The sequence below is a fragment of the Cordyceps fumosorosea genome (assembly GCF_001636725.1).
Source record: "Cordyceps fumosorosea ARSEF 2679 chromosome Unknown scaffold_4, whole genome shotgun sequence".
NCBI classification, from domain to species: domain Eukaryota; kingdom Fungi; phylum Ascomycota; class Sordariomycetes; order Hypocreales; family Cordycipitaceae; genus Cordyceps; species Cordyceps fumosorosea.
The window spans coordinates 1,169,314-1,195,415 of record NW_017387304.1 but is presented as its reverse complement, the minus strand read 5'-3'; the positions used below and the strand labels follow the sequence as shown (position 1 = coordinate 1,195,415).

The window sequence follows — 26,102 nt, the reverse complement described above, 5'->3', positions numbered from 1 at the left end:
TTACTGGCGCAGCGCGACAAACAAAAAATTAGGTAAGCCGTGGCTCGCGGTGTCTCACCAATTGCCCTTTCCTCACTGCCCCTCCACTGCCTCAAGCCAGCACAACGCCACAGGCACCACATTCTTCTTGCATTTCCACCTTCATCAGTCTACTTTGATTCTGCCACGCAATGTCGTCGTTTTTTTCTTTTTCATCTCTTCTTTCTTGCCCACTCCTCCACCTAGACTGAACGCCCTGAAGCTAGCATTGCGCCACGCCTTCGCAAAGACCCATCTTGCATCACCCTCTAGCGATACGCGTTCTGTATTGCTTTTGGCCAGAATGATGGGTCACATCCCTTGCATCCCACGCCGTATCCGCCCATGCACATCATCTGCTCATGAAGACAAGCTTCTGCGGGCGTATCGAGAGTTTGCCCTCGTTGCCAATCCCGCGTACTTGCAGAGACTCTATTTATGGATAGAGACGAGTAGTAGTAGTCTTCGGTGCGTTTGTTTCAACATTGTCTCCTAGGCTGCTTCGCCCTGGACATACGCCCGCAAAGTTGAATGCTGCTTTTAATACGTATGTAGGAAACCGCCGCGATACCCTCGCCTTCATTCTCTTGGCCATAGTTGGGGGCGCTCACTCAACTATACCCACACCACCAGGTCTCAGCCACGACAGCCAGAAACATACCATACTCTTTGTCAATTCGCTTGAATGAGTATTCACAAATGACGAGGACCACCGCTGACGCTATGCTCCTCGCTCGCTCCATTCTCGAACCGACTTGCGTTTCCAGAGCGTACCACAAACGTAGCTCAAGGGGTCTTTTCGCCGCGTGAACGCCTCGTCCAGCACACGAGCACAATTCCGTTTCTCACCGTCATACCCACTCAAATTCCTTGACAAACTTAACTTAGTTACCTCAGATCAAGACCCATGGCAGAGACCCGTCTCGCAACGTGCTCGACTATATCGGCGTGGTCCCAGCGAGGCGTTGCCCCCTGGTCCGTCACCGGTTACATCAACCGACGCAGGATACACACAGGACCGGATCTTTTCACCGTAAAACGATTCTCAACGGGCCGTAGGGAGAGTTTGCGCCACATGTGTGCTGTCAGCGTCGATTGCTTGCCTGCACTCTTCAACAGGACAGGTACAGGCTGCAGCAAGCCTTGGCCTCTCCCAGCCGCGTTTTTTACTTTTGCCTGGGCAATGTGCAGTCGACGCTCTACTTTTCTTTTTACTTGCGTCAATAGGGACATGGCCAACATGTCAGCACTTGTATCGCACATTATCGATTTGGCAACCCGGTCGTGGTTGTAAAGGGAACCCTTGGCCATTACAGCCAACCAACTAGTACCTGCAGTTGCTTTTTTCCTACCCCGCCTTGTCTTTTGGAATTGCTTATTCCAGAGTCTAACCGCAGTACGAATATACAACGGCAATTATGGAAAGAAGAAGAAGTAAGGGAAGAGGAAGAGGGAGAAAAAGAAAGATATGCTGTCAAGTGGGTAATTTTCAGTCGATACAAATCCCGCTCAAGGGTATTCCACTTGGATCGTAAAAGACGTCGACCTGCCCTCCCCTCGTCGTCTCGATACAGATGTTTTTGGACTCGCTTCCAATCCATCCACACCACGGCTCGGTGCGACTAGACGGTCTTGGTCTTTGTCTGGAGACAGACAGCTCGTGGTAAATTGTCTCGCCTCCTTGGCCCCCAAAGCAGCTCCGCGTGGCCCAGGCAAACAAATTGCTTGTCGCCCGCAGGCCCTGTCTCCCTTGTCTCGCCCGCCCGCTCCCGCGACCCATCATCGTCGTCGCAGTCGCCGCCACTCGAGACAGAGCCCGGCTGTACTCGCTTCGGTGCTGCCCGCCCGTCGCTCCCTGATACTAGCTAGCCAGCAGCCGATCCCAGACAAGGCTGTCTTTGTCTTTGTCTTTGTCTTGTCCTGTCTGTCTCTAGTCCCGAACCCCCGAACTCTCGCTGGATGTCACTTGCCCTGTTCCCCTCCTTCAATCTCGGACTTATATACAAGCTTGTCCCAGGCACCCGGCCCGCGGCCCACGCTGGCGACCCTCCTCGTCCCCCATGCCCGCTCCCGGTCACGACGACCCTGCCTCCGTGCCGTTGGATGGCTTACACACCCTCAACTTGCCCCTAGAACAGCAAACACTCCCACACACGAGCGCAGATTCCAGGCCCAACAGCCCTACCAGGAACTCTGCCTCGGCGTGCTCCAGCCGCTCCTCTCTCTCACGGAGGAGATCCGTCTCGAGCATGAAGGGCCTCATGCCACTTACACTGTCGGCCTCAGCAGCAAGCTACACGAGTCCGATTCTCCACGAGGAAAACTTGAGGCAGAGAGTAGACGACTACCTGCCTGAGCTGCTTGCGCAAGATTTAGAGCTCGCCAGCGATCTCTTCGCCGCCAAAAGTATGAGTGCGGGCGCCCCGACATACTCAGTCGTCGCCGAGTACATGGCGCGAGCCAAGGCCACTGGGCAGTTTACCAATCGACTGAGCATGGCCCTTCCATACCAGCCAGCGTCAGCTCGAGTCCAGGTTCTCGGTGCTATTGAAGAGCGGGACTCGATTGCTTCCCTTCTCGAGCAGCAGCAGCAGGAGCAGCAATACCACCATCACGACGGCTATCTGGACGGATCCGAGCTGGATGACTTGTCCAGCGAGGACGGCTCATTCGGGATGCCTCCTCCACCAATCCGCTACCGCCGAAATCTGTCTATTATCACAACCGCGACGTCCTTTACGGATTCAGTAAAGAAGCAATCCCCCCAACATTCGCCCCTGCATATGGAACCCGTCTGCGGCAGCTGGATCGACGGCGACTCTGACTCTGACTCTAATTCCAACTATGATTTTGAGGATGAAGAAGATTCATATGCTGGACCAGAATCGCCCCCAACTCTACTACCAAGATTATACGTCCCTCAAGAACCACTGTCACCTCTTTTTCCCAGATCCCCCACAACGCCGCACACTGATCTTGACCCGTTGGAATACGAACCATCCGCCACCCAGGAATGCAGCCGAATTCTGCACAAAAAATCCCATTCGGTCTCTGATGTTCCAACTGCTACGTCACTGATGCCCAAGAAGGGCACGGCATCGAAGCAGGCTGCTGCAGCCGCCCCCGACACTACACCGTCTAATCGCGCAAGCATCATTGCACAAGAGTTTCAGCGAGCTACGTCGCCCGACTTTTCGGCCGCCGAGCAACGGACGCCGGTGTCACACGTCCTTGCCTCGACACCGCCACCCGTGCCACAAAAACATCACCAAAGACTCTCGATGCTGAGTGCGGAGAGTTTGGGAAAACAAAAACAGACGCTCGCCGCCGCCGCCGTAGCCGCCACCGCTCGTCAACAGCCGGCACCCATCCCGGAATCACCACCCATGACTGAAGTGGACACCTCTTCTGAGGCCGGGATTGAAGAGGGCAGCGCTTACGGCGACCAGGCGAGATCCTGGCAACCCCTGGAAACGGACTACTCCAGAACGACGCCGCCCTCCTCGCCGCCTCGCCACTTTGTCACCTTGGCCAATGCGGCGACGCCCTACGTCCCGAACTTTGGCGGCGACGAGCTCGCGAGAGTGGTGCCGCTACCGCCGGATGTGATTGAGACGCTTCGGGTCTCAGTTGCATGTTTCCCCGAGACAATCCTGCTCTCGTCCAGCCTGACGATTGAGACGATTCGATCGTACTCGAAGAAGATGAGACACCCTGAGACAGACGTGCTGAGACTCGCATCGACCCTAGTACCGGACGACGAGGGCACTGGCAAGAGGTCACTCTGGTCAAAGGTGAACCCACTCAAGAAGTCATCGTCGTCCAGCCTACGGCACAGCGCCATGCGCTCCATCAACGGGAGCCGCTCGGGCAGCATCAGCGGCGTCATAGGCGGGGTGGGTGGTGGAAGCGCGGACTCGCAAAAAGCATGGAGCGCGATCCAAAACGTCTTTGGCTCATGCTCTGAGTACATCTGCGACGCGCTCTTTGCCCACATCATGGCCTACAATTACATCTCGGCGCTTCTCGCCCGCAGCGCCGCGTCCGCCCCTGCCGCCACCACCGCGAATCTCCTGGGCCGCCACACGAGCTGCCGCAGTCGGCCATCCACCGACCAGAAGCGTGGGGACGACATTCCCCGAAAGGCCGCCTCCCTTCTCGGGCTAGGCGACGTCGACTCTGCGGGGAGCAGCAGCAGTCGCTTCGCTCGGCGCACCAGCACCATGGCTAGCTCCATTGCGTCGCGACCGTTATCCACGGACGGGCTGCTCGCTGGCCAACCGATCTCGACCGCGGCCGGCAGCGGCGATACGCCGGTGCGTACAGTCCACGCGGGATTGTACAGGTGCATTGTACGACTTATTGCCACGGCCCGTCTCACCTCTGTGAGCGGGCGGCTGGACCAGCCCATCGTCGACGAGGAAGCCACCGAGGTCGATCCCTTGTTTATGAGGAGCCTTTGCGAGGTTGTGCGGCTTGTGGAGGAGACGTCGTAATTTCGGTGCGAGCATGGCCCTTTCAAAAATGTCACAATACCAGGGGACCAGTTTTCGGGGTTATGATGCTGTGTGTTATGGAAGATTGGTTTGTTTTATTAAAATTTCAACGTGCAGGATGGAAAGACTGTCATTAGCGAGGAGCTCGGTTGCGTTTTCACTTCGGAACGATCTTTTTGTCGCTTTATTTTACATTTTCTTTGATGACACTCTATACTGTTTTGCTCTTCTTGCTGTTCATTGACCAAAGAGCGGGCATCTCTTTCGTACTTTCATAATACCGTATACGATACCACTTTCCTAATATCTACCTGTCTCTACAGCGTGCATTTGTGTCTTGCATTGGGTGCCACCACGCAGCGTACAATAGGAACGCCAGGGCCACACGGCACACAAGTTTGGGACAAACGGCCAGAAAGGGTAGGCTTGGGGAGTTATATAGTGCGACAGTGTAGGGGTTCATGGTGGGAGCATGTAGGGACGGGATCGATGCTTACCCTACGCGAGCTCGGTGGTGGGAGAGGGACCGATGAAGCTACTAGGCGGCATCGGTGGAGGAATTATACGGCTTTGCATGCATGCACGAGTGTCATGAAACTTCAGATGGGGGTTGGCTGTTGCCATGTATAGTATTGAATAACCTGGGGTATCTTGTGCCTGCCTCCAAAGGAAAAATAACATTTGTCTCCCGGCTGTTGAAATGCCAAAGGGGAAACAAGTACTGTGGTATCTATGCGTTATTGTATGTAGTACATGAGCTGCTCTCTCAATCCGAGCGCTGCAGAGTATTGTTGAATTCGATCGTTTGTTTGTTTGCATCCCGGGGTTTTCTTACAGGGCCAACGGGCCAATGTTGTCGCCAAACAGTTCCTCGAACCACGGCTTCTTACCCTTTTGGCAGATGCCGTCCCACGATATCGGCGAGAAGACGGCCTTGCCGCCATCCGTGGCCGGCTCAAACACCGTCACCGCCTTCTCACGACCCTCCGACGCCGGCGGCATGTACACAACCTCCCCCTCACCGTCGCCGGTCCTCTCCGCGGGAAGCCGGAGGATGGGGCGGACGCCGGAGCCGGTCTGCGGGGTGATGAGGTGTGCCGAGACGAGGCGGCGCAGCTGCGGGTAGAACCACATGCGCTCCCACCAGTTCTCGATGCGCCAGGCCTTGAGGTTGTCGACGTAGGCGTTGTGGTGGATGCCCACGGGCGTGGTGCCGAAGTAGAAGTCCGTGTACAGCGGGACCTCCCCCCAGGTGACGTCGCGCAGGGGATCGCGGTACTTGCCGGCGTCCCTCGCGTCGTTGCTCCCGGCGGCCGCGGGGAGCAGCTCCGGGGGCACGCCCTTGACGCGCACGCCGTCGACGACGCCAGCGCGCTCCGACTCGGCCTCGACCTGCTCGCGATCATCCAGGCGCACAAAGTACCCGTCCTCCTCGGCGCTGCACGTCGGCGGGATCGTCGCGAAGCCGTAGTCGAGGCCGATGCCAAACTCAAAGTTCCCGCCCTCCTCCAGCGCTGCTCTCGCCACCGGCCTTGCGTCCCTGTGCACGCCAACGGATTTGCTCTCGCCCGCCTCAGAGTCCCAGGTGGCGCCGAGGTGGCGCGCCCACTCCCGCCAGAGCTCCTGCTCGCCGACGACCTCGCCGAGGAGCGCCTGGTCGCTCCAGAGCTGGCGGCCGGCGCGCTCCGCGGCGGCGACCTTTTCCCTCGATCGAGCGAGCGCGTCGCGCAGCGCGCCCATGGTGCCCATGATCATGCCGCTGTTGACGCACCGCGGGCGCACCCGCCGGAAGCGCCGCGCCGAGTCGAACAGCGGGCCGGACACGCGGTCGGTGCCCGGGCCGTACATGAAGGCCGGCATGGGCGACTGCGGCCAGTGGTCGTAGTGCGGGTCCGAACCGGACTGCGGGCCCGGGTGGCAGTCCTTGGCGGAGGTGACGACGATGCGCTGCCTGGGCGGCGGTATTGGGAAGTCCTCGCCGCCGCTGCGTTGGAACTCCTTCTCCCACTGGTCGCGCACCCGCTTGTCGGCTTCCTTGTTGATCTGGTGGTATCGCCGGATGAGCACCGACGGGGGCAGCTGGAACCAGACGTCGTGGGCGTCGACCAGGACGGCGAGGTCGTCTTCGTGGGCGGTGCCGCGGGGGTCGGAGAGCAGGGCGTCGATGGCGGCGTGCAGGCTCTCGAGCTTGGCGATGTGGCTGCCGGCGAGGTGCCACTCGGGTCGGTTGAACTCGCCCTTCCAGTTGAGCAGGATCGGCAGCGGGTAGCCGAGGGCGACGGAGGACATGACGGACTTGCAGAGGTTCAGGTGCGGGCCGTCGGCGGGCATGAAGATGCGGAGGCGCCGGGTGGTGCTGCCGGCGGCGTCGTGTGCGGAGGAGGAGGAGGAGGGGTGCGGGCGAGGGTAGGAGAGGTTCTGGAGCTGGGCGAGGGTGACGGTGCCGTCCCAGGACGAGGAAGACGAGCGGAGGGAAAATGAGGAGCTTTTGGTGGCCTGGGGAGGAAGAGGCAGTGGTGTTAGTATTCGGTGATCAAGGAGAGGGAGCATGCGCGGTGTAAGAGGGGGCGGGAACGGATTGCGAGGAAAGACTGACCATGAAGCCAGTGGCCATGATGGTCACGGCGACGACGAGAACGGATAGGCGCTTGACATTGCGAAAGCGCTTCTTGTTCTTGCGCGAAGGCGGCGCGAGAGCTGGTTCGTCGACGGGGAGGCTGACACGGCGGCCACCGCGACGAAAGTGTTTAAACATTGCGCTGAGGGCGCCCAGGGCACGACGTTGTGTATAGATGGGAAGTCCGTTATTGAAGTTGATGAGCGAGTGTTGTAATAACGGGAGATTGAATGTCGGATTGAAGAAATACTAATATAAAGAGACAGAAAATAGGAAGAATAGAAGCAGAAGTGAATCAGGTTGAGTTGCTATCGGGGGAAGAGCGTGTAGATGAGATCAGGTCAAGTGGCTTGGATGTGGAACGGAGGGGGGATGTAGATGTACATTGGACGAGTGTTTTACAGGGGTGTTTTCACGCATTAGCTGCAACAGGGAGAAAAAAGAAAAGGAAGAGTAGAAAGATAAAAGCAGTACAGAGAGTGCATGGTGGACGGCACAGCAGGCACAACAGTTCAGTATAGTTGCCAAGTACACTGTAATTGACCAGACTTTTCCCCAAAACCCCTTGTATCGAGAGACAGATGTATTTTAGCTCCAGAGACGCGGGCTAGCTAGGACGGAAGGGTGCTACGGTGGTGACCTTGTCTTGGGACGGGCCCTTTTGTGTGTGCGCCATTTTGTACCGTCAGCCAATGGATCGAGGACGTGGGTGAAGCATGGGCTGAGACCGGGGGGGCGGTTTGGACCACGGGTATTAGTGAAAAATTTAGTAGGAAGGATATCGTGTTAGTGGAAGTTTTGTTGATGTCGTGTGTGTGGTTTGTGGCGGCGCCTCCTTGTCCCTTTTTTACTTTCTTCTTTGGTGTGTCAAGACTGCATACGCATATAGCTCGAACGATGCAGGGACAGATCTTCTGTCAGAGAAGCAGGGTCGAGTTTTGGATACATGGACGTATATCCTTTTTGCGTTTATTCCCTTTTGGTACCTCTTTTGCGTGAGACAAGCTGGTCATGGCCAGCTACGGGCTGACGTATCATTCGAGAGAGAGAGAGACAAGGTGCCCCTGCAGCGTCGAAGCGATATCACTGGCGCAAGGCTGGGCGGGCTGTAGCGGCTTGCCTTTTGCGGTAACAAGCACAGGGAACAGTTGTAGCTTGACTGGGGGGATGAATTGAATGGGCAGTCAATCAAGTGGTCAATTGGTCAATTGGTCAAGTTTGTTGAGAATCACATGTCAAAAAAGTTTGCGCTCATTATCCGTCCCGCGCAAAGATTTCAAAACCTTTCATTTCCCTGTTGCATTGGGGAATTAAAATTAGCTAACCAAGACGAAATCGAATCACGTAGAAGACGGATTTTTCGAATCAAATTTCTTGTTCAAGGGCGAAAGGGTGGGAGGGACGGCAGGCAGGACAAGTACAAAGTACACGCGACCAGAGCAGCTGGATCTTGGCTGCATGCATAAATGTGCTAGGTTAGTCGCAGAGATGTACAGGGTCGTTTCTTTTTACACTTTAATCACCCGCCGCATTGGCACAACCCCCCCTACTCTCCCGCATCTCCCTCGCGACTCAACGCTTACACGTGCAGCAGAGGGGCTCCCTCGGAGGCGGCTCTTGCTCGCTTCCCCGGTTTTAGCATGTTATTAGCGGATTTTATTCGCGGACGGACTGGGTTCTGTCGCTATCTGGCCAAGACAGAACCTCCACCACGACTGTGGAATTGGCCCTCTCTCCCTGGATGCAACCTGCGCCCTTTTCCTTGGCTACTTGCTCGCTCCAGTTACTGCCTCCGGAGCGCTGTGGGGCCGTTAATTATGGAGCGATTCGGTGCCGTACTGGAGCTGAGCGTCAACTAGAGGCCTACGGAGCTCCAATATTGTGCTATTTAGACAGAAGAGAAAATTGTTGAGAATTCCCTATGGATTCTTCTTGCATGGAATGTTTTGGATAGACATGTGCATATCTGGCGTATGCTTGGAGCTGTATCTACTGTTCAACAGCTGGGAGCTATGGGAGCAGCTGTGCCTGCCAAGGACTGTCATGTTGTGGCAGCTTGTATCCGTACAAAAGTAGGGAGTCACGCGAGCGATGGCGTCCAGATGGCGAGAGGAAAAAAAAAAACCATAGAAGATTAGAGGAAATTGAGTAACGTTTTTGTCAACACCTTTCTCCCGCTTTCGGCAGGCAATAGAGCATGTATACACATACCCTCGGTACAGGTACTCTCCCGCTAAATTGCAGCCCTGCCGCACTAAACCCATTGCCCGTCCCCCGTGGGCCGCTCTCTGGCTGCTGGCTGGCCACGGGCTTCCTTCCACCAGACACAATCAAAGACAGCTCCGCCCCCGTCTTTTCTCAACACCAGTATAACATCCACCACCATGGCTGGCCACGTTCTCCATTTTCCCTATTTCCCGTCTCGCGTGTCTCTTCTGTAGATGACGCTATCGTTTTGTGTTCCTGCATAGCTCGGCATCCTTACGTCCTCAGGCGCTGGCTGTGCTGCGCTGCGCTGCCCGTACATCTCCATCTCCATCAACACCAAACGCGACATTCACCGAGCCAACAACCCACCCCATTGGCGCGATGGTGAGCCCTCAAAGCCACGAGCGGCGGCAGGCCATCAAGGCTCTCCGTAACCAGAGCATCAAAACCATTACCGGTTACACAATCATCGGTTCGTTGATCCCGATCCTTTCGGCCTGACCCAATCACCAGCAAACACCCGCCGTCGCCAACTGCCTCTAACCACACCTCCCTTGGCACAGGCTTCTGCAATGTCGTCCTCGCCAACATCGTCTTCTCCGCCAGCTACCTCGTCATCCCCTACTCGCGGCCCGTCGTCCTCCTCATCCAACTCCTGCCCGCCCTCGCCGCCAAGCTCCTCACCCCCTTCCTCCTGCCCTTCCTCCCCTGGCGCCTTCGACCCTGGCTCTTCGCCGCCTGCTGGTCCCTCGCCATCTTCGTCACCTCGGTCACGCCCGCCAACGTTCCCGCCGTCTGGCGCGTGCTCATGACGGCCCTCGCCGCCGCCACCGCCGCCGCCACCGAGGTCTCGTGCGCCGGCCACCTGCGCCACTTTGGCCGCGCCGGGCTCGCCGGCTGGGGCATCGGCACCGGCGCCGCCTCCCTGCTCGCCGCCGTCGCCCCGTACTTCCTCTCCGTCAGCCTGCATGTGCCGCTGCGCGCCGCCGTCGGCCACGCCCACTACTTCATCGGCGCCGCGCTCGTCGCCGGTTCCATGATCCTGCGCCGCCCGCCCGTCTTCACCACCACCACCGTCGACAGCATCAAGTTTGACGCGCGCGCCGCCGAGGAGGGCGGCTCCTTCGTGGTGCTGGAGCCACCAGCGCAGGGCGAGGCGCAGGCGCAGACCTGGACGGCGCGGATCGAGCACAACCTGCGTCTGGTCGATCCACTCGCCAAGCCGTACATTCGCTCGCTCTGCTTCGCCTTTACGCTGCAGGCGCTTGTCGCGCCGGGCATCGCGCGCGCCCTCGCCCGCTCCGACCTCTTCGCCCACTTCGAGACCTTTACCGCCGTCTACGGACTTGCCTTCCAGGCCGGCAACCTGGTGTCGCGCTCCACCATCCTGCTCGTGCGTGTCCGCCACCTCAACCGTCTCACCTCGCTGCTCGCCGTGCTCAGCGCCGCGGTGCTCCTCAACGGCGTCGCCGCGCTCGTCTCCTCCCCATACCTGGTGCTGCCCACCGTCTTCGCAGCCGGGCTCCTCGGCGGTGCTGTCTACGCCAACGTCTTCGCCTCGGCCCTCGAGCAGATGGCCGTGGACAGGCCCGCCGACGCTGAGTTTGGCCTCGGCGTCATCGGCGTCGGCGAGACGGCTGGCACGCTGTGCGGCTCGTTGCTGGCGGCGCTGGCGGAGCAGAGCCTCTGCGGCGTGGACGCAGGGACCGGCACGCGGTGGTGCTACACCAAAACGTAGCATTCAGTTGCATCATTCATTCTCTCATTTCACGGCGCTTTCAACAATGCGACTTGACGCATGATACCCAATCTGGTTTGTTATTTTGTTTCATCAGCTTCTATAGGATATACCCCTTGGTAGGTGGCGTGCGGCTACCAGCTTCAACATTTAATGATAATATATTCACGCAACCTGTGCACTACATACACTAATTGACTAATTGATTGATTGATTGATTGATTCAACGCCAGCGAGATTCTCTATTCCAACCGTTTTTTAAGGCCCATCATCAGAAACAATGGCCGCAGCAGCTCCTCCTCGTCAAACTCGCCCGCCGCCAGCTCCTCCTCCGTCGGAAGCAGCTCCACCAGCCTCGCCAGCTCGAAGCCCGCGCCCATGAAGATGTCCAAGTAACCCTGCAGCGTACGGTGCTGCTTGCGCAGCCCCGGCGCCAGCCAGTCCACCACTCTCTCGCCCTCCTCGTGGTACGCGCCCAAGTTCCACGAGCGCTCGCCCTCTGCATCCTCCACTACGCGCGGCCTCCGCGGCGCCGTGTACACCGGATGCTCCAAGTTGACGACGAACAGCGCGCCGGGCCTCAGCGCCCCGTGCACCGCCTCCACGAGCGGCCGCAGCGCCGCGATGTAGTGTAGCACCAGCGAGCTGAACGCCAGGTCGTACCCCTCCCCCAGGTCGTGGGCACTGCCGTCTAGGTCCGCGATGCGGTAGTCTATCTTGGCGGCGAGGGCGGGGTCGAGGTCGCGGTTGAGGGCGCGCGCCTTGGTGATCATGTTGGTGGAGATGTCGAGGGCGGTCACGGAGGCGGCGCCGCCGTGGGTGACGGCCCACCGGGCGAACCAGCCGGAGCCGCAGCCGACGTCGAGGACGCGCAGGCCGGCGAGGGAGGGCGGGAGGAGGGTGCGCAGGCGCTTCCAGAGGAGGTCCTTGTCGAGGTCCTTGTGCCCGGAGCGGTCGATGGTCTCGGAGTAGGCGGCGAAGAAGTCGGGCCTGTCGTAGATGTTTTGCGACATGACGGGGGTTGGAAGGTTGCAGAGGGGGAGGCTATGGGATGGATGTTGGAAAGGTCCAAGTGTAGGCGATTTGCAGCCGTATTTATACCGGAAAAGTATATACCGGAAAGTTTCTTTCAGCTGCTGTGCTTGCTATCTTCAACGTGGCAACGGCTGAGCAAAATCTTTTCCTATTCTGGAAAGTAAATAAAACAGAGTTGACTCAACATCATGGTTCCTTGCTAAAACTAGACGTGGAACCCCGCAAATAAAGCACTCGGCTCTCCATATTCCATCTCCATCCGTCCTTCACCTGGCAAAGCTGCCATGCGTAGTGCAGTACATGGCCCGCTCTCATATGAGTCACTGGGTGGTCCGCTGGATACGATGAAGACGCGTTGATCTATTTGGGCAAGCAGATGGGGAGCTGAATTTTTGCACTTTGTTTTACATATCAATTTCGAGCCTTGTCAGGCATTTCATCTTATTGCCGCTGTCCGTCTCGCCCACAACTCACGTTAGATTTCCATACTTGCGCCTACAAGTCAAACATGCAAAACACAACTACACCGCATTCTGACGGGCATTTGTGAATGCATCTTACAGTTACGTATCCGTGCTGTCTGAAATAATATCGCCTACACCTGACTCTTTCATCCTTTCAAGGACAGTTTACAGGAAATAGATCCCATCATTCCGATTTTCTTCATTCACATCTCCCAGCGAACATGTGGCTAAATCTCTCCGCTAATATGCATATAGTCATCTACTACCATCACCATAGCCATCATCGATGCCTAGTCGTCGCCGCTGTCGTCGTCGTCGCCAGGTCCCTACCAGTCGTCGTCGTCGCCGCCGTACGTTTCCTCGTAGGCCTCCTCATACTCCTCCCGCGCCTCCTCCAGCTCCTCCCTGTCGCTGCTGCTCGCCGACGAGCTGTCCGCATCGCGCAGGGCCTCCTCATACCGCGCCCGCGCCTCCTCGACCTCCTCGCGGTCACTCGACGACACCGAGTCGCCGTCAATGTCGTGGGCGGGCAGCACCGCGGGCACCATCGCGGGGGCGTACGCCGCCTCCTCCCACCGGTCCTCGTCCCTGTGTACCCTGTCCTCGAACCTGTCGACCCTTTCGTCAACGTCGTGCTCTGCCTTGTGCTCGAGGCGGTCCAGGCGGTCCTCGACGCTGTCGACCTTGTCCTCGATCGCGTCCTCGGCCTTGCCGAAGAGGTAGGAGCCCGCGGCGCCCGCGGCTAGGCCCGCGACGGCGCCGACGGCCAGGCCACCGGCCATGCCCATGCCGCCGCCGCTGCTCTTCTTAGCGTCACTGCTGGAAGGAGGTGGGCCGGACGGTGGGCTGTACTGGGAGTATTGTTGTTGGTGCTGCGGTGGCGGGCCAGACGGTGCGTCGTAGCCGCGAGAGTCTCCGCTCGGCTGGGAAGGGGCGTAGTAGCCGGGAGCCTCCCACTGGGTCTCGTGCGTGTTCTCGTTGGCGTAGTACCAGCGCTGGTTCTGGTGATCGTAAAACGGCCGCCACTCGCGCGGGATCGGTGGCTTGTCCTGGGGCGGCTGGTACGGCGGCGCGAGGGGCGGCGAGCCGTACTGGTCCTGAGGAGGCGGCGAGTTGTATTGTGAAGGCGGCGGCTGCTGCTGCTGATCTTGGTATCCGTAGCCTTGCTGTGCTGTGAGAGGTTGTCAGCGACGTTGCGTGAATTCCGGTTGCTGGGTTCTGCTTACGAGGGGGGTATTGGCCGTTGTTGGGCCCCAAGCCCATGTTGCCGAAATTTTGGGCGAGGTTGTCCTGATAGGTAGCCATGGCGGCCTGCTGTCAGAAAAAGAGTCAAATTTCAGAGAAACGGCGGTTGCTGTTGCTGCTTGGGTAGCAGCTTTGGATGTTGGCGGGGTCGAGGTTGAGGTTGAGGTTAGTGATAGCTGACAGCTGGCAGGTGGTGGTGGTTTTTTGTAAGAGAAGAGGTGCCAAGAGCTCTGCATTGATATGCAATCGCGGCGCCCCAGTTTTGACTATGACGGGCCGCTCGGGATGCAGAAGCGGCGCGTCATTTTTTTCCAGGGTCCCTTTGATGGTTTTGTATGTGACACGACACAGTTCTGGGCGTGCAGAAGCTGCGCATCCTGACTGGGGTCGTGGATGAGACGGAAGTGATTGGGTGCTGGAGGCCTCAAAGGAACCCTTTGGTACGACCCAGGTACCCATTTGACACGGCCGCAAGGAGTATTTGGTTGCAGGGAAAATATTCCGAAATTAACAATACATAACAAGTAACTATACAGGTTATTCAATAAAGAACTGCGCCATCAGCCTGGAAACACCGCCACACTACGGATACGTCCGATATGTTACCCGACGAGGTGGAGACTGTCGAAACAGACATGTATTGAGGGAAGAAGGGCGGTGCGAAGCACAGATTGAGCAAAAGCGCGTTCGTTCTTTCTTTCTGCAGTTTTTTCTCGGCTTGGTCTTGCATTTTCTTGTTCTACTTTTATGCATTTCTGGTTCTTACATGTATGCAAGTCTAGCAAGTCTCATACACGGTTTGCTGTACGCTACCTCAAGAGAATACCCGAGTCGAACCGTTCGCCAGGTAGTATTGCTTCTTGGCATCTGCGGCGATAATATCTCGCTTGTCTAGCAATGAGTCTTGTGACGATTCACCTGTCATATGCCAGTCTGCGTTAGCGGGATGCTCCCGCCCGCAGCCAAGGGAGCCGTCCCTCATTCACCCGCCTCCAGCATGACTCGAAAGCACACTACGCAGAGCAATGGTAAGCGACGTGGATTAACTGCAGTGGTTACTGAGCTGGTGCAGGTGAAGACAACAAAGGGTAGCGTACTGTGGCGGCGGCATCCCCAGTACTTGCTTGTTTACTCCATTTGGCACAGTGCGGCCTTATTAGTAGCGCTGGCACCACCCAACGATGGTATTTCGGGGTTCAGCAGCCATCATGGAGGCTGGATATAAATAGAGACTGTAGGTAAAGACTCCTGTCATGGCTCTGAGACGAGATTGTTGTTGCACAAAGCAACAGCATGGGGGTGACAGCTTGTCGCTGTCATGGAGGGATGACAGAGCTAATTTCCCCCGCCCTTCAGTGCCAAGCAGGGGCTTTGGCTTCACGGGGCTCTCCGTGGCCACAGCGACATGCCACCAAGACAGAGTTGCAAGAAACAGAGTTACTAGCACATTCTGCGTCTAATGCTTGGCGGAAGTGTCTCAGTTTGGCGGAATATTCGGAGCTGCTGTGCTGTTGTCATGGAAAGAAAGCCTGGGCTAAAACAGTTCGCACAAAGCTCTGCTCCGCCTCAATGACGGCCCCGCTATGATGTTTTGTGCCCCTCAGTCAGCCGCGAGCCAGCCGGCCACTGTGTAGTTAGCCGATGGAGGGATGATGCAGGTCTTGTGGCCATTTGCACTTTGCGCATCTTTTCCTCCTCATACCCACAGCAACGGCTCATCATCGCCCAACACAACTTCACTACCTCCTATCTCCGCACCAAGCGACGCTCTACGTCTGTTCTCCGTATACCAGCTGCGACTTCGACAGGCCCAACAGCCATCCCCACCCCGCACGACCCCGCGCTCTCGAATTCACACAGTCGCGTCCTCATACACATCGGCCAACAAACAACCCTCGCCACCATGTCGGGATACCCAGGTCAAGGTGGCTACGGTGCTCAGCAGCATAACGGCGGCGCCTCAGGCTGGGGCTACGGCGGCAGCCCGGCTCCGGGATACGGCTACAACGGACCGCCCCAGGGCTATGGCGGTCCTCCTCCTCAAGGATACGGTGGTCCTCCGCCGCCTCAGGGCTACGGCCCGCCACAGGGATACAACGGTGGTCCTCCTCCTCAAAATTACGGCCCTCCGCAGGGCTACCACGGCGGCCCGCCCCCGCCTCCCCAGTACAGCCGACCCCCGCCGCAGCAGAACCAGTATCCGCCCCCGAACCGGCCGCCACCTCAGGGCCATGACTCCTACGGTTATCCTATGGGCGGCGGCGGCGGCGGCGGCCAGAGGACGGGACCCCCGCCTCCTCAAGGAGCACAGGCTTTTGGCCATGGCGCGCCGCAAGGCTATACCTTCCAGTACTCCCAATGCACCGGTCGCCGCAAGGCGCTGCTCATTGGCATCAACTACTTTGGCCAAAAGGGCGAGCTGCGCGGCTGCATCAACGACGTCACCAACGTGTCGCGGTTCCTCAACGAGCGCTACGGCTACAAGTGGGAGGACATGGTCATCCTGACGGATGATCAGCAGGACCCTCGCAAGATTCCCACCAAGCAAAACATGCAGCAAGCCATGGAATGGCTGGTTCGCGACGCGCAGCCTAACGATTCCCTCTTCTTCCACTACTCCGGTATGTCCTTGGCAAGTCCTAGTCCTTGTGAGTTGCTTATGACGCTAACCTTTATAATCCAGGCCACGGCGGACAGACGGAAGACCTGGACGGCGATGAAGACGACGGCTTCGACGAGGTCGTCTACCCCGTCGACTACCAGCGCGCCGGCCACATTGTCGACGACGAGATTCACTACCGAGTCGTCCGACCCCTCAAGCCTGGCGTGCGCCTGACGGCCATTTTCGACTCGTGCCACTCCGCCACTGCCATGGACCTGCCATACGTCTACTCCACCAAGGGTGTCCTCAAGGAGCCCAACCTGGCCAAGGAAGCTGGCCAGGGCCTGCTCAGCGCCATCGGCTCGTACGCGCGCGGCGACCTGGCAGGCGTCGCCACGACTGTGTTCGGCTTCGCCAAGAGCGCGTTCAAGGGTGACGACGCCTACGAGAAGACCAAGCAGACCAGAACGTCGCCTGCCGACGTCATTATGTGGTCGGGCAGCCGAGATGACCAGACATCGTATGTTTCGGAACCAAAAAGGTTTTTTTGTAATGCATGCTAATCCTTTCGATAGTGCCGATGCCACCATCAACGCGCAGGCCACCGGCGCCATGTCGTGGGCCTTCATCACCGCCATCAAGCAGAACCCGAACCAGAGCTATGTCCAGCTCCTCAACAGCATCCGTGACATTCTGGCTTCCAAGTATACTCAGAAGCCCCAGCTCTCGTGTTCCCACCCCCTTGGTAAGTCTGAACCGCGCAGCAAGTTCTCAAAGTTGTCTAACCAAACCTAGATACGAACCTTCTCTTCGTCATGTAAACTCGGGGTTTATGCTAGGGGTTTGGGTACACATCTCTGGAATCTGGTTTATAACGCTGTTTTGAGTAGTAGACTTACTAGGCAAAATGAATGAAATGGGCTATTTGTTTTCTACTGTTTCACACGATTCTTAAGTCACCAAAAAGTTTTCTAGGATGAATTGACCATTATGGGAGCTGACAGCAACAACAGTAGGCAATCAATTTCGCTATTTACCATTCGGGGCGAAAAAGGTGGCGATTCTAGGACCTGGTTAGCAACTCTTGACTCACTCCGATCGAACAAAAGAAACTCACCCCATCACTAGAAAGCAGGCGCACAATATCCCACCTTTCAAACCCGTCGCCCTACGCTTATCGCCGCCACCGTTGCCGCCCAGCACCAGCAGGTTGACGAGCGACGCTGCGCCCAGCAGCATGGCCATCTCGAAGCCGTCCAGTGCCAGCACGACCGGCCTTCCCAGCGCCCAACCCGCCAGCACCGTCAGCGGAGCCACGCACAGTGCTACCTGGATCGCCGAGCCGGCCGACACCGCCACGGCCAGGTCGAGGTTGTCCCGGGCCGCCACGGCCGCCACGGTCAGGCAACTCGACAGGTTGCCGGCCAGCGGCAGCAGCACCACGCCGATGAGCGCCTGAGACAGCGGCCGGCGGCGTGTCACCGCGTCGAGCGTGCCGGCGAGCAGCCGCGCGGAGACGGCGAGAAGCAGCGACGCGACGAGCAGCACAACGACGGCAGCCAGCGCGGCGCCGAGCCGGCCGTCCGTCGTGCCGCTCGCCTCATCTTCCTCCGGCTCTCGGAAGGCGCGACGGCGTCGGTCGGTGCTGAGGACGCGCGCGAGGCCTGCGCGCGCAAAGGAGCGCGGGAGCGGCCGCTGGCTCATCCAGGACGAGGCCCGGCTGTTGGTGGAGCGCGAGCGGGACTGGCGCGACAGGAGCAGCGGCGACAGGACCGTATGCGCGCTGTGCGGGCCGCGCGTGCCGGTCAGCGAGCGACCGCGCGGCGGCTGCAGCTCCTCGTCTGGGGGGGGGGGTGGTGGAGGGGGGCCGTCGGCGGAGTCGACGCTCGCGGGGGGACCGACCTCGAAGACGCGCCGGGCGTAGAGGTCCGACGTGGGCTGGGTCTTGGCGCCGTCGGCGAAGCGCAGCGTGCGCGGGCCGGGCGTCAGCGGCGGTGGGGAGGATGTGCGGCGGCGCAGCAGCGGCGGCGGCGTGACGGGTAGCCGAAGCGACTCGCCGCCCTCCTCGTCCGCGTCGCGGTGGGTGCTTTGCTGCATGGTGTGCAGGAAGTAGGCGGTGTACATGAAGAGGATGAGGACGGCGGACACGCGGCTCATGTGGACGACGATGTCGTTGATGTTGGGGGCTTGGCTGAACGTGAAACGGAACGCAGTCTAAGGATGGAAGGTGTGTGTAAGCTGTGTGCTATAATGTTGTTGAGAGGCTGGCCTAGGTAGGGGACGGGAACGTACGGGGATCATAAAGACAAAGACGGAGACGCAAAGCAGGCAGGCCAGCATCTGAGTCTCGGTGCCGTCGAGGGAGTCGTCGCCGCCGGTGGCATCGGCGACGACGAGGGCGCTGCCGAGGATGGGGAGGAGGTTAACGAGGATGGAGCCGAGGATGGAGGCCTGCACGACCTTGACATGGCCATTGATCAAGGTGACGCTATTCTTGTCAGCGTGGTTGAGCTTTGTGCCTTTGACGACGAAAAGCTTCTTACACGCTATGAGCCGAGTTTGTCAGTTACCACTCCCCACCAGACGATCGGGACCAAACTTACAAGAGGATGAGCTCCACGATGTTGCCGAGGCTAATGTTCAAGAAGGCGCCAACCGTGTCGCCGGCCTCGAGGGCGATGCGCTCGGTGGCGTCGGTGAGCAGCGACGACAGCGGTGCGATGGCCAGGACGTTGACCGCGAAGACGAGGACGGACGGCAGCGGCGGCGCGGCGGCGTGGTAGGCGGCGATGCCGAGCGGCACGCACACGAGCAGGATGTTGATGGGCGGCTCCAGGATCATCTCGCCGACCGCGGCGGAGAAGGCACCCGCGTCGGTCGTAGTGCAGCTGGCGTCCGAGCCACAGGAGGAGGTGGCATCGCTGCAGGTAAAGGTATGGTATTGTCCGGGGTGCGCATGTGGATGCGCGGCGGCTGGATGGTGGAACGAACGGTGGAGGCCCATCCAGGTACGTAGTATGTCATTATAGGCATCTATTCGGGTTTTGTGAAATCATACGGGTTAGGGAGGGAGGTTCAGTTTGTCAGATTGGTTCGCGTGTGTTCACGGGCTCACTTGTAAACACTTGAGCAAGCCACCGGCGAGGCCGGCAATGGCCGCTCGTCTTGGCATCGTGCAAGGTCGCCTCATAGCGATGGGTAGGGAAGCGTAGGGCCATGACTGGGGAGGCCGGATCTTGGTCGTCGTCGTGGTCATGATGCTCGATGTGCTGGCTGTGACTTGGTGATGATGAGCTGAGAGTGGATGAGCTGAGAGTGTCGGCCGTGGCCATGGAGCCTGCTGCAGGCAGGGGCTTTTAGCAAGTCGAATGTCTTGACAAGGAAGAGCAATTGGGATGGTGAGCTATTTAATGGTTCAGGCAAGCTGGTTGGGCTGGTTGGACAAGGACGTATGCCGGGCTGCGTGGGCGCGTCAATGTGGGAGGCGAATGGGATGAGGGGTAGAAGTATAGCAGTCTACGGATATTATACAGCGCATTGCCTATATATTGGGGTAAGCCAAGTCGATTAGGCACGGTTGCATGATGTAGGACAGGTGACAGTATATGCAGAGCTCCTCCATCATGCTGGAACCGTTGTTGTTATAGGCGGTCGTGCGGGATATACAATCTGGGCGTGTTGGAGAAGGGGTGCGAGCGGCGAGACGGACACGGGCGTATCTTTAAGGGTAGTGAAGGAAAGGTAAATAACGGCGAGTATATGCGGGATTTACTTGTTAGAAGTTCCTTTTACGTCAAAGGGGATGAGAGTTGTGGTTTGACCTGGCAAACTATTTAACTTCCGGGTAATCGGCGAGGGGGTGTTGGTGTAAGTGGGAGGGGTTGATCGGCGGCCCTCTTCGATGACGGGCGGGGGGCCGCGGACGACGAGAACTGAAAGGGGTGAGCCCGAAATTTATTTGAGAGAAATTAGCATATTATAAAGAAGCCAAGACATGATGCAATACGGCGCCCTGGCGTGGTTGCAGACAGGAGGGGGTCCGAGGACGTCGCTCCAGTGATTATTAGTGAGGGGTGATGCTCAACTCGACCAAAATAGGCATCTTGGCCACTAACTTACTTGTTAGGTTACGCCGTGCCGTGCGCCACGTTGTTTTGGGGATTCTTTCGGGTGACTCCGATCGAGCGGGACGATGCATAATTTCGCGAGTACTTGGCGTGTACCGTTCTATCTAACGTCCTCCCCGCTCGCCTCCTATGAGATGAGGCTGTGCCTTGTTATTGCTGAGGGGTTTCTTGTCTGTGGCCCCGGTAGGGTTGCAGCGATCAAAGAACGGTCTGACAAGGGAAACCCGGAGCGGAGAAGTCACTCACGCCCGCCCGCCCTGCTCGATATTATAGTGATCGCCGTCGGCATGTGTCTGGGCTGCCTCCCACTAGATCCGCATCCAGCCTACCAGCCAGCCAGCCCTCCGAGGCTCCATGGCATCACGAGGACGGCACCCTTATTAGCGACTGAATAATAAATAGCAAGGCGCTTATTTGGTGCAAGTGAAAGTAAGAGCGGTGAAGAATACGTGGGGATGGCAGCAGATATTACGAGGTTAGCTATTGCCTAGCCAGGCTCTGATAATATCAGGACATTACATTCGTGGATACATTTGTAATAGAGGGGGTTATTGAGCCTTTCTTATTTTTCCTATTCTAAGAAAAAAAAAAGAATAACTAAATACCATAAAGTACCCGATTACCGATTAAGCCAGTAGCGCACCACGAACCAAAACCAACCTGCCTTGGCTAACTCAACGTCACCGCCCCATTCCCCATGCATTAATGTAGACTTTATGATAGTGAGGCGACCGGGCAGTGCTGCTAGAGTTACCAAGGTAGCCACAAGGTGCCTTGTTGTCCCTGGTCTCGTCGATTTTTATTACCTCTCTTTGACACCCCGCCGTCCAACTTTACGTTGTCGCTGTCGCGTATCCGTATAAACAAGTTTAAAAGACTTCAACGCTGGCAAACCCTGGTCGGCCGGCCCATGCAAGTCTGACTTTGCCCCTCAGCCCACACACCATTTTATTTTCGCCCTTTTTTTTTTCTTTTTTCTTTTTCATAATTACTCTGTTCTTCTTCATCCCATCTCATACCAACAGCATTCCCATCCCGCAGGCATGAAGGTGCGCGCCGCCACCGACGCCGACGTCCCCGCCATCGCGGCCATAATCCTCGCGGCCGCCGCCGCCGAGGTGCCCTGGAAGAGCTACCTGCCCGCCGGAGCGTGCCGGGACCCGATCCTGGTGCAGCACGTGGAGGCCGTCGCGCGCGCCCACATCGTGGCCAGAGATTCGGCCGTCGTGGTCGGTGAGCTGTCCGCGGCGGAGTCCGGCCGGGACACCCCCGAGGTAGTGTCCGTCGCGGTCTGGGACACCACCACCGCCGCCGAGCGCGACGACAGCTGGGCCGCCGTTGAGGAGCATCACGCCCAGCTGGCCGCACTAGACACCGCCATGCGCCGCGGCCGCCAGCTCTACTTCGCCGCCGAGCCGCCGCATCTGTTTCTGCGAGTGCTGGCGACGCACCCGGACCGCCGGGGCCGCGGGTACGCCAAGGCCCTGTGCCGGTGGGGGATGGCGCTCGCCCGCCGCAGGCGCGTCGGTGTGTGCGTCGAGACCGGCGCCGCTCGCGGCTACGTCCTCTTCTCCGGCCTGGGGTTCCGCGACCTGGGTGTTGTGGACTTGCCCCCTGTCCGGGGCCGCCACGAGGGGACCGAGGAGGAAGGGCAGGTCCTCAAGGCGCTCCGCATGGACGCGGAGGCGGTGCGGGCCGCGAATCCGGGTGCTTGGGACTCATTTTGCAAGTACATTTTTGGTTGACAGTCAGTACCTTGGTGTGTGTTTTTTTTTGGCGTTTTCGGTGTATTGGTTGCAATCCGGGAGACTGGCTCTAATCACAGCCACCTCTATTTAATCATACATGACTGCGAGTCTCTAAATGACATTGCACCTATATTCATAATCATCCAAACGTAACCCATGACCCTCTATTCTATTCTATGCGCCATTTTCCAGTCCCGCCATGTACTTGTCCATGATGTCGTACGACATGTTGCTACCACCGCACACCACAATGACCACGTTGGAGTTCTCGTCCAGCCCGGGGACCAGCTCCCTGATCTTCCCGGTGTATATGATCGCCGGGCACACGCCGCACGCCAGCTCTACCACCAGACGCTCCTCGTCCGCGAAGCGGCGACAGGCGCGGATCGCCTCCGCGTCCGGCAGGACCGCAGTCACCACGTTGCCCGCGAGCGCGCACTCGAGCGCCCGCGCGCACACGCGCCGCGCGCCCAGGCTCGTCGCCAGGCTCGTGATGCCCGGCAGCGTCACCAGCTCGCCCGCCCGCACCGCCCGGTGCAGCGAGTCCGCGCCCTCCGTCTCCACTGCCACCACGCGCGTGCGCTTCCCGTCCACCCCGAGCCCCTCCACGCCCTGCATGATGCCGGCGAAGAGTCCGCCGCCGCCGACGCTGCACACGATGGCGTCCACCACGCCGGAGGAGTCGTTCGGGTAGTGTTGCGAGGAGGCGGCCAGCTGCGCGGCCGCCTCCCGCGCGATGCCCGCGTTGCCGTCCCAGATTCCCTGGGCGTCAAACGGCGGCACGTACACCGGAGTCTCCCCGTCGCCCGCGGCGGCGGCGGCGGGCATCAGCGTGCCAGTCAGGTGGTCGTCGGCCTCCTGCCACGACGCGCCGACGCGGACCACGTCGGCGGCGCCGGCGGCGCGCAGCTTGTCGACCATGAAGGGCGTGGTGGACAGCGGCACCACGACGGTGGCGCGGCAGCCGAGGGTGCGCGCGGCGTGCACGCAGGCGAGGCCCGCGTTGCCGCCGGAGGAGGAGTAAAAGTGCGGCGAGGGCGCGGAGGGCCCGGCGGCGCGGAGGGTAGCGAGCTGCTGGACCATGAAGTGCCCGATGCCGCGCGACTTGAAGGACCCGGACGGCTGCAGGTTCTCGAGCTTGAGGTAGACATTGCTGGGGAGAGGAGTCAGTTGGGGTCGGCATGGAAGGTGTTTGCTGGGACGTACCACCCGGCTATGCGCGAGAGGTTGGCCGACTTGATCAGTGGCGTCTCGATGTAGGGAATCTTGATGTCGGCTGTCATTGTGCAAGGCAATATTTTGAAGTGATCTGAGCTGAATGACAATGCTCGCAAGCCGGGTGAACGCTGATACTTGTATATTCCAAGCCAGGACCGAAGATTTGTTTGTACCTATGTATGTAGTTGGGTTGCGCAGGCGGCCCCACAAAGATGGAGTTGGCAATGGTCTTCTAGAATCACCTTTTTTTCACTAGTTATATGTAAAAGGCGCAAATGACATGGAAATCGTCATATTGGTGGGGAAATCCGATTTACCCTTGACTCAAACATTATATTATATCCGCCAGCGCGTTAATTTTGGCGGATATAGATCGTGGCCGAGATGTAAGATCACGCCCTGTGATGTCGCGCTGTACTTTTTCCGCCGCTCTAACTGTTACGGCTGAGCAGGATCGGCAGACAACCGTACCCATCCTCTCACACCAGTAGCAATTTTCCTAAAAAAAAAGAAAATAAAAAGAAAATGTGGCCATTGTTCCAGTCATGCAGTCAATTTGTGCTCCCTAATACGAGATGTATCGCATAGGTCCACACAGTCTACGCGGTCAAACCAAGCTCGGAAATGAAAATGTCCGCCGCCCGCTCCCCAATCGCCAAGGCCGTGTTATTGGTATTCCCAGAAACATTGCCCGGAGCAATGCTGAGATCGGCAATCTTCAGACCCTCCACCCCGTACACGTTCAGCGCCGCATCTACCGCGCCGCCTTGCCTGCGAGGCTTCATCTTGCACGTCCCCATCGAGTGCCACGTCGTGTCCACTCGTCGGCGCACAAACTCTGCAATCGCCGCGTCGTCCTCCGCCGAGTACACGATATCCTCCACGTCATCGGGTAGCGGACTGTTCGTCTCCGTCACGGCCGCGGCCGAGTCGGCCGCAAAGGCGGGGTGCCAGGGTCCGACCTCGCCGCGGAAGCAGGCCATGCGGCGCATAATCTCGCGCTGCTTCTTATAGGCCCACACGTGCTGCTTCATGTCTAGACCCTTTTCATCGCTGAGGAAGCCGGTCTCGAAGTCTAAAGGGTCGTCGAGGCTGGGGCCGGTGATGTGAACGTGACCTCGCGACCATGGGTGCAGAATAAATGCGGTCAACCCAAGGTACTGGCCCGGAGCGACTCCTTCGCCAGGAAGACCGGGGATGCTAGACTTTGTTGGCAAACCTGGACGGTAAAGCGTGGGACTCGACGTACAAATTTACCATGCTCATGCACACGACTGGCTTGTCGGGCTTGCTCTCGAAGTCCGCGACCCATGCCGCCTCAAACTCCGGCCCAAGAGCAGCGGCCTCCTCATCCGTCGGTCGCAGCTTGCCGGTCGCGTCCTGGCCGGTGTACCCTAGTATCTCGGGACGCTCCGAAAAGATGGCCTCTGGGCTCAACAGACCAAATGACATGTCGCTCAGCGTGTCTCTCGGCCCGAGGCTGGTCTTGTACGCGGAGCCCAGGAGCTGATGGTCCTCGTATCCGACGCCGACGCCCAGGTTCTCCGCCACCACCGCCACGCCGGCCCGGCCAAGAACCTCCGGGTTGCCGATGCCCGAGCCCTCGAGCACTGCGGGGGTCCCCAGAGCACCGCAGGACAGGATGACGAGCCTGCGCGCGCGCACCGTCACGTCGCCCGCGTACTGGGGACGCAACCTGGGGTTCGGTCGGAAGACGACCCCAGCTGCTCGTCCGTCCTCGACGATGACTCGACTCACCTGCGACTGCACCACGACATGTAGGTTTGGGTGTTGCCCGTCCTGCAGGCGAGGGTGCAGATAGGTGTGCGCCGTGTCCTGGCGACGACCGTCCGGCGAGACGTAGCGGTTGGCGCGACCAAACGAATTGACCGCCTCGAGGGACTGAACGTCGTCTACTTCGGGATATCCCGCCTTCCTGACGGCATCCATGAAATCGTCCTCGGAAGCACCGCCGCTCCAAGTGCCGCGCGAGATGTGCACCGGACCGTCCCGCCCATGCACATCCAAGGAGCCTTTGCCGTGGTAAGTCTCGAGCTATGTGTCCCAGTCAGCAAGGCTCAGCGCCCACCATTCAAGACGAGAGTAGAAAGGGACCTTCTTCATGTACGGAGTCATGTCTTTGGCAGACCAGCCCGGCACGTCCCATGCGTCAAAGTCGGAGCGGTGCGCGCGGCTGTACAGGGCCATGTTGATGGACGAGCCGCCGCCCAGAACCCCGCCGCATTGGATAGGCAGCGCGCGGTCGGCGAGATGTTTGGACGGCTTGGCCGGGTAGAATAGCGTTGTCCTGCTCCCCGGCATGATGTGCTGGAAGAAGAGCCCGATGTTGACAATGGTCGGGTCTTGGTGGTTGTCCATGCCGCCCTCGATGACGAGGATGGACAGGTTGGGCTCGGCAGAGGCCAGGCGCGAGGCGACGATGCAACCAGCCGTGCCGCCTTGATTGACCTACTTAGCATCTCTTGGAAGATATCGGGTCGACTTTGCTGTGGTGGGAAACGTACCGCCTGCCACGATTACGTCGACTTCATCGAGGCCAGCAGGGAGCTTTTGGTGCAGACCCAT

At 58.8% G+C, this 26,102-nt stretch overlaps 10 protein-coding genes across 10 annotated transcripts; 4 read left to right on the top strand and 6 right to left on the bottom strand.

Annotated features, from left to right (window-relative positions):
* Positions 1–2,078: 2,078 nt before the first annotated feature.
* ISF_02556 (hypothetical protein) lies at positions 2,079–4,514 on the top strand (the record flags this gene model as incomplete). Its single annotated transcript, XM_018846162.1, has 1 exon — positions 2,079–4,514. One exon carries the CDS (start codon positions 2,079–2,081, stop codon positions 4,512–4,514), a length of 2,436 nt encoding a protein of 811 aa, XP_018706869.1.
* An 831-nt stretch (positions 4,515–5,345) lies between these two features.
* ISF_02555 (hypothetical protein) lies at positions 5,346–7,269 on the bottom strand (the record flags this gene model as incomplete). Its single annotated transcript, XM_018846161.1, has 2 exons — positions 5,346–7,010; positions 7,111–7,269. 2 exons carry the CDS (start codon positions 7,267–7,269, stop codon positions 5,346–5,348), a joined length of 1,824 nt encoding a protein of 607 aa, XP_018706868.1.
* A 2,451-nt stretch (positions 7,270–9,720) lies between these two features.
* ISF_02554 (CLN3 protein) lies at positions 9,721–11,077 on the top strand (the record flags this gene model as incomplete). Its single annotated transcript, XM_018846160.1, has 2 exons — positions 9,721–9,811; positions 9,903–11,077. The coding sequence occupies 2 exons, from the start codon at positions 9,721–9,723 to the stop codon at positions 11,075–11,077; spliced, it is 1,266 nt and encodes a 421-aa protein (XP_018706867.1).
* A 242-nt stretch (positions 11,078–11,319) lies between these two features.
* Positions 11,320–12,090, bottom strand: ISF_02553 (Methyltransferase type 11; the record flags this gene model as incomplete). The annotated part of the gene is made up of 1 exon (XM_018846159.1): positions 11,320–12,090. One exon carries the CDS (start codon positions 12,088–12,090, stop codon positions 11,320–11,322), a length of 771 nt encoding a protein of 256 aa, XP_018706866.1.
* An 812-nt stretch (positions 12,091–12,902) lies between these two features.
* On the bottom strand, positions 12,903–13,881 carry ISF_02552 (WW/Rsp5/WWP domain protein; the record flags this gene model as incomplete). The annotated part of the gene is made up of 2 exons (XM_018846158.1): positions 12,903–13,747; positions 13,803–13,881. The coding sequence occupies 2 exons, from the start codon at positions 13,879–13,881 to the stop codon at positions 12,903–12,905; spliced, it is 924 nt and encodes a 307-aa protein (XP_018706865.1).
* A 1,843-nt stretch (positions 13,882–15,724) lies between these two features.
* On the top strand, positions 15,725–17,244 carry ISF_02551 (metacaspase CasA; the record flags this gene model as incomplete). The annotated part of the gene is made up of 4 exons (XM_018846157.1): positions 15,725–16,442; positions 16,505–16,943; positions 16,999–17,168; positions 17,219–17,244. The coding sequence occupies 4 exons, from the start codon at positions 15,725–15,727 to the stop codon at positions 17,242–17,244; spliced, it is 1,353 nt and encodes a 450-aa protein (XP_018706864.1).
* Positions 17,245–17,452: 208 nt separating this feature from the next.
* Positions 17,453–19,755, bottom strand: ISF_02550 (Sodium/calcium exchanger membrane region; the record flags this gene model as incomplete). Its single annotated transcript, XM_018846156.1, has 5 exons — positions 17,453–17,486; positions 17,541–18,637; positions 18,716–18,911; positions 19,027–19,456; positions 19,539–19,755. 5 exons carry the CDS (start codon positions 19,753–19,755, stop codon positions 17,453–17,455), a joined length of 1,974 nt encoding a protein of 657 aa, XP_018706863.1.
* Positions 19,756–21,593: 1,838 nt separating this feature from the next.
* Positions 21,594–22,295, top strand: ISF_02549 (Acyl-CoA N-acyltransferase; the record flags this gene model as incomplete). Its single annotated transcript, XM_018846155.1, has 1 exon — positions 21,594–22,295. The coding sequence occupies one exon, from the start codon at positions 21,594–21,596 to the stop codon at positions 22,293–22,295; it is 702 nt and encodes a 233-aa protein (XP_018706862.1).
* Positions 22,296–22,472: 177 nt separating this feature from the next.
* Positions 22,473–23,581, bottom strand: ISF_02548 (serine family amino acid catabolism-related protein; the record flags this gene model as incomplete). The annotated part of the gene is made up of 2 exons (XM_018846154.1): positions 22,473–23,451; positions 23,505–23,581. The coding sequence occupies 2 exons, from the start codon at positions 23,579–23,581 to the stop codon at positions 22,473–22,475; spliced, it is 1,056 nt and encodes a 351-aa protein (XP_018706861.1).
* Positions 23,582–24,115: 534 nt separating this feature from the next.
* Positions 24,116–26,102, bottom strand: ISF_02547 (alcohol oxidase; the record flags this gene model as incomplete). The annotated part of the gene is made up of 4 exons (XM_018846153.1): positions 24,116–24,716; positions 24,766–25,571; positions 25,632–25,975; positions 26,042–26,102. 4 exons carry the CDS (start codon positions 26,100–26,102, stop codon positions 24,116–24,118), a joined length of 1,812 nt encoding a protein of 603 aa, XP_018706860.1.